At 38.7% G+C, this 6,000-nt stretch overlaps 1 protein-coding gene across 1 annotated transcript in view; it reads right to left on the bottom strand.

Moving 5' to 3' along the window:
* LAMA1 (laminin subunit alpha 1) overlaps window positions 1-6,000 on the bottom strand; it is a 227,631-nt gene that overhangs the window by 180,502 nt on the left and 41,129 nt on the right. Inside the window, exons 2-3 of the mRNA XM_007949015.1 lie at window positions 5,052-5,222; window positions 4,546-4,658 (exon numbers count right to left, since the gene is read on the bottom strand). Coding sequence (XP_007947206.1) covers window positions 4,546-4,658; window positions 5,052-5,222 — 284 coding nt within the window. The remainder of the gene's footprint in view (window positions 1-4,545; window positions 4,659-5,051; window positions 5,223-6,000) is intronic.

Raw genomic sequence — 6,000 nt, 5'->3', positions numbered from 1 at the left:
AAAAAAAAAAAAAATTCTGGGCAGGGCAGGGCACCCAGGCTTCATCAGAGCACTCAGACTAGAATGGAATTCCTGCTGGCTCAGAAGGTGGGTGGGAGTGAGGGATGTAGTAACAAGGGACATATCACACCTTTCCAGTCCTCAGTGCCCAGTATGTCCATGCAGTCCCTAGCAAGTGGAACCTATTCTTAGGTCCCTGGAATCTGAGAGAACCCTATTGCTTTAAATATCCAAAATGTTTTCATTCAAAACGGATGCACCATCCAGACAGTTAAAAGTCCACAGCTCAGCCCATCTCCCTCTTTGCTGCTTCCCCTTTTACTTACCAGCCAGTGGTACAGTTGTCTGTGCAGCCTCTGGCTGGCAAGGCTGATTTTTAGGTTAATTCTTAGGTCCTAACACCACTTGGCAATATCCAAACTGTCCATGCCATCAGGATCACTGACAGTGCAGCTCCATATGTCTCCTTTTACAGTGTTTTCATGCAGGTTCTTTGACTAGTTGAAGTCTAGTCCACTTCTCTACCCTTCCTTTCAAAGCTCAGGGTTCCAGGATTGTCCTCTGTATCTGTGTTAATTGGTTTCTCTTTACTTTGTTGGAGAAGGTCTGTATAGTTTGTATGCCTATTCCACCATCTTACTGGAATTCTCCCACTGTTCATTTTTAAGTCCATATCTTTTCACTTGTATTTTACTATAAATGGCAAGAAGAACCTACACAACCCTTTTAAGATTTTGCTTAGAAATCTCATCAGCCAGATATCCAAGTCTATCACTTTCCACTTTGCACCAAACATCTGAACATAATTCAGACAAGTTCTTTGTTACTGCCTATAAAAGCTCATCCTTCCTCTATTGTCCAATCACATGTTCATCATTTTCTTTTAAAGGCTCACCATGTCCTGGTACCATAAGCATTCTCTAAGACAATACAGATTTTCTCTATAGCTCTCCACTCTTCCTTCTGAGCCCTCACAGAATTGCCTTCATGTCCATTATTCTACCAATAGTCTCTTCAAGGCAATCAAGGCTTTCACTATGAGGCACCTTAAAACTCTTCCAGTCTTTATCCATTACCCAATTCCAAAACCACTTCCACATTGTAGATATTTGTTAGAGTAGCACCCCTTCTTCTTGATACCAAATTCTCAGTGCTGTTATAATGGAAATACCACAAATGGAAAGTTTTAACAAACAGATTTTCTCATAGTTTAGGAGGTTAGAAGTCTAAACTTGGGGTGCCAGCTCTAGGGGAAGGTTTTCTCTCTCTCTCAGCTCTGGAGGAAGATCTTTTACATCTCAAAAATGATTGACTCAAGATACATCCTACAGTAATCCTGTCTCATTAACATAGCAAAGACAACAGCCCATTCCCAAATGGGATTATAACTGCAGGCATAGTGGTTAGGATTAACAACACGTATTTTGGGGGACATAATTCAATCCATAACATGGACTATTCAGATTAAAAGAGATTTAAGAAGCATGACAACCAAATGCAATGAGTGATCCTTTTGGATGCTGGTGTGAAAAAAGAAAAAATAGTTTAAAAAGACATTGGTGAACAAATGGTAACATTTGAATATAAAAAGAACTACAACCAAACTCACTGCTATGGAGTCAGACCCGACTCATAGCGACCCCTCCTTGGGTTTCTGAGGGGGTATCACTATGGAAGTAGATTGCCCAACCTTCCTTCTGAGGAATGGCTGGTAGGTTTGAACCTCCAGCCTTCTGGTTAGCAGTCAAATGTCTTAGGCACCACACCACCTATTGGTCATATTAGAAAATTACTATTAATTTTGCTAGGTATATTAATGTCATGGTATTGAACAAATGTCTTTAGTTTTTGAAGATATGTATTGAAGTACTGGTAAAGTGTCATGATGACTACAACTCACTTGAGAATTTTACAGCAAGATGAAACAAATACCATAAAATATTTAACAATCGCCACATTTTGAGGGTGGGGATAGGTTCATCCATTTCAATGCGTTTTCTACTTTTCAGTAGGTTCAAACATTTTCATTGAAAAAGCTCAATAAATAAATAAATATGAGAAAAGTTTGCTCAAATATAAGTATGCTGTTGCTGTCAATTCAACCCATGTGTGTCAGGATAGAACTGTGTTGTGTAGGGATTTCAGTGGCAGGGTTTTGGGAAATAGATTGCCAGTCCTCTCTTCCAAAGTGCCTCTGGGTGGACTCAAACCTCCAACTTTTCAGTTAGCAGACAAGTGTGTTAACTCTTTGCACCAAGCATACTATATTCTTTTTGGGTAAACTGATAACACACAGAAAATTTATACTCTGTAATTGGTACAGAAACTTCTGAGCAGTAATTATTTTAAATAATCTTATTTTAAAAGGTTAACCAGCAGCACCTCTAGAAATTAGCGAAAGAAGCCTATCACTATGTGTGCATGGTTATTTTAAAAATATGCCTTAAAGACCTAAAGCTAATGCTTCTATCTGGAATTCCTCAAGTTGACTCAGTCCAGCCTGAAGCAAAAGGTTTTCTTTATTATGAAGTCATGCATGAGAAATTTCAAGACAAAGATAGTCTAACATGGGTTTGAAATCTACATAGAAAATATCCTCTTGTTAATTCGGCCAAATTTGTGTAATACAACAGTTCTAGTGATAAAAATGGTTATAATTTTTTCCTTTAGAAAAAGAAAAATAAACTGGAGTGGTGATGGGAAAACCCATGTCTTCTGCAGAAACATTCTTAGCACCGAGACAAAAGAAGTCAGGGCAGAAAGGGGCTCTTTTCTCTTTTCCTTTGGGGGGATTTGAAAATATTAAGGTATGACATGTTAATTCAAGACTTATGGATGAAATCTATTAGAGGTGCAGTTTTATTTCCATAACCCTGCAAACCTAAATGTGGAAAAATGTCACCTATCTAATTACTACCTAATTCACTGTCATTTTATTAAAGATGCTTTGTACAATGTCATCTTGTTGTTGTTATGTGCCGTCGAGTCAAACCCGACTCATAGCGACCCCTCCTTGGGTTTCCGAGGCAGTATCACTACGGAAGTAGGATTGCCCAACCTTCTTTCCAAGGAGTGGCTGGTGGGTTTGAACCACCAGCCGTCTGGTTAGCAGGCAAGTGTCTTATGCTACCAGAGCTCTCCCTCAGTGTCATCTTATCTTCTGCTTAAATCTTTGAACATTGTTTTTAACTGTCATCTATTCAAAGAATTATGACTATTCATCATTCAATCTCCAAAATTCCTATTTCAATCCTACAATGCACACTTCAGTTACATGTTACAAACATTTCACAAGAAATTTATGATCAGCTGCTCCATGGAAGAAAGAAGATGCAGTCTGCTTCAGTAAAGATTTACAGCCTTGGAAACCCTATAGGGCAGTTCTATTCTGTTCGATAGAGTTGCTATGAGTCAGAATTGACTCAGTGGCAGAAGGTTTGGTTTTTAGTTTGGTAACACAAAAGAATCTGAAATGAAGATAAGTAAAAGAATGTTGTGCAATGGCTTTTCTGAAGAACTCAAATCAGAACTTGTGATTATAGCTCCAAAATACCTGCCACTTTTCTTTTTCATCCCTTTCACTCAGATGCCTCTTCCCTTTCCTAGAACAACTGTTGTCAACAGAGCCCATACAATATTACTGTCCACTCTCCTGAATGGCCTTGAATAGAGGCAGGAGGGTGCATGTGTGACAAGAGCCAATTGTAGAGTGACTTTCCCAACTCACACTGAAGGCTTTGCTCATATAGGTACTGGGCAGCTCCAGCTTGCACACAACCATGACAGACAGCACCTGACAGGGTAAGACACAGCTCCATACAATCCCCTTTTGTTTCCTAACCTCATTTTCTACATACAACCCTTATATGGCAACGGTACAATGCTAAAACTAGACAGTAAGTTTGTTGTACTGTGGTGACTTGTGTTATCACTATGATACTGAAAGCTATGGCACCAGTATTTTAAATATCAGCAAGTAGACATGGGTTCATCAAAACTTCCCGAGTTAGAAAGACTAGGTGACCTACTTATGAAAGTTAGCAAATGAAAACCACAACAGAATATTGACTGAAATAGTGCTGGAAGATGAGCTCCTTTAGGTTGGAAGGCACAACACAATGGCTGCAACAGTGTATTCAAGCATACCAACAGATGCTGAAGATGACAATCTTTGGTTCCTTATGCATAAAGTTGCCATGAGTAGGAGCAGACTCTACAGCTGCTGTGTTTTGCCCTCTAGTATGTCTATTGGCACCTGGCCTGGTGTAGTCTTGAATGGATGAATTTGTCTTACAGTGTGTAAGAACATCAAACCATAGGGAAACAATTTCATTCATATTCTCAGAGATACCTAGGAATGAGAAATGTGACAAGAAATGACATCAGAACACTTTTATCCATCACTTGACTTAACCTGGTGGGAAAACAGTGAGCCCAGAAGGTCAACATGTTGAGAAAAAAGGCAGACTTTCCCAAAAGTAATCAGAAGAATACAGTTCAGATGCAGGCATTCTTCCATTCTTCAATGGTTCTCGCCTTACTTACCTGTCTCAAGTCCAGAGTGATAGTGACCCAGTGGTATTCTCTCCCATTTTGAATACTAGGACTCTGCCACCAGTGATTGGTGCCATCTATTGCATTTGATATTGGATGTCGTTCTGTTAGAAGAAAACAAAAACATTCATCCCTCTCAGTTCTTTCTTTCTTTGCTTGCTTTTAAAACAGCTCTGAACTGTAGAGCTTGTAGAAATGAATAGAATTGAAAGTGAACATATTGTTCATGGTCTCCTAATAAAAGTTGGTAGCATAGTACCTAAGGCATTTGACTGCTAACCAGAAGGTTGGCAGTTCAAACCCACCAGCCACTCCTCGGAAGGTTGGCCAATCTACTTCCATAGTGATACTGCCTCGGAAACCCAAGGAGGGGTCACTATGAGTCGGGTCCGACTCCACAGCACATAACAACAAAGAACAACAATGAAAGTTTTTAGTTCTTATATCCAAAATACAAACTGTCATCAGTACTTCTGAAGAGAAGCAGCAGCACTTGCCTTTGGGATTAGCACTGTTGCCATCGCAGATTCTGCACTGTGGATTTCGCACAGGGCGACTGGGCACATGTTCCACAAGTTTGCAGAACATCTCGGGACCCTTCTCGCCACAGGTTGCATTGGTGCTGATGTGAGCATTGCTGGCAAGATTGAGAATGGCAGGAAACAGGCCTGAAAATAAAATTCACCAAATGAGAAAACCCACTTGAAATCAATAGAATAAAGTTACTCCATCTCACTTTGTAGGCAAAGCAAAAGTAGATTACATGTGCTGAGTGAAGGAAGCCTTACACATAAACAGTATATGTATAGTTTCACTTATATGGAATCCTATAAAAAGCAAAACTAATCTATGAAGGAAAATACTGACTATGAAGGGATATGAGGGAACTTTCTGGTGGCAATGTAATGTTCTATACCTTGAAAAAAATTTTGGGTAACACAAGCAAAGACAGTTGTCAAAAATCATAGAATGGGTATACCTAAGACTTACACAAATTTATGTACTTCACTGTATATAAATTTTACTTCAAAACAACAAAAAGAATTATAAATATTGATGCACATGCTGAAATGTTTAGAAGTGAAAGATGTTTATATCTTCAACTCACTTTGAAATACATTCAGAATTAGCTTGATGATGCACACCTGGATGATAAAGCAAGTATTATAAAATATAATTGTAGAAACTAGGTATCACTGTACAATTCTTTTAACTTTTCTGATTCAAAATGTTCATAATAAAATGTTGGGAAAATGGATTTTAAGACAAGTTTCCAGTGATCACAAACCTGCATCTACCAATGAATGTCAAACACCTACCACTTAAAGGAAGATAATTCACTCTGTATACACTGAACCACTGACATTTGGTAGTCTTTCCTATAAATTATCCTATAATGATCTAAGTTTTTATTTTTCTTCTCTCTCTCTTTCTTTATTGCCTGTT

The sequence above is a fragment of the Orycteropus afer genome, unplaced genomic scaffold (assembly GCF_000298275.1).
Source record: "Orycteropus afer afer isolate SDZICR_OR568_19922 unplaced genomic scaffold, OryAfe1.0 scaffold00234, whole genome shotgun sequence".
Lineage (NCBI taxonomy): Eukaryota > Metazoa > Chordata > Mammalia > Tubulidentata > Orycteropodidae > Orycteropus > Orycteropus afer.
The sequence above is the reverse complement of the archived record's forward strand: the minus strand, read 5'-3'. Positions and strand labels throughout refer to the sequence as shown.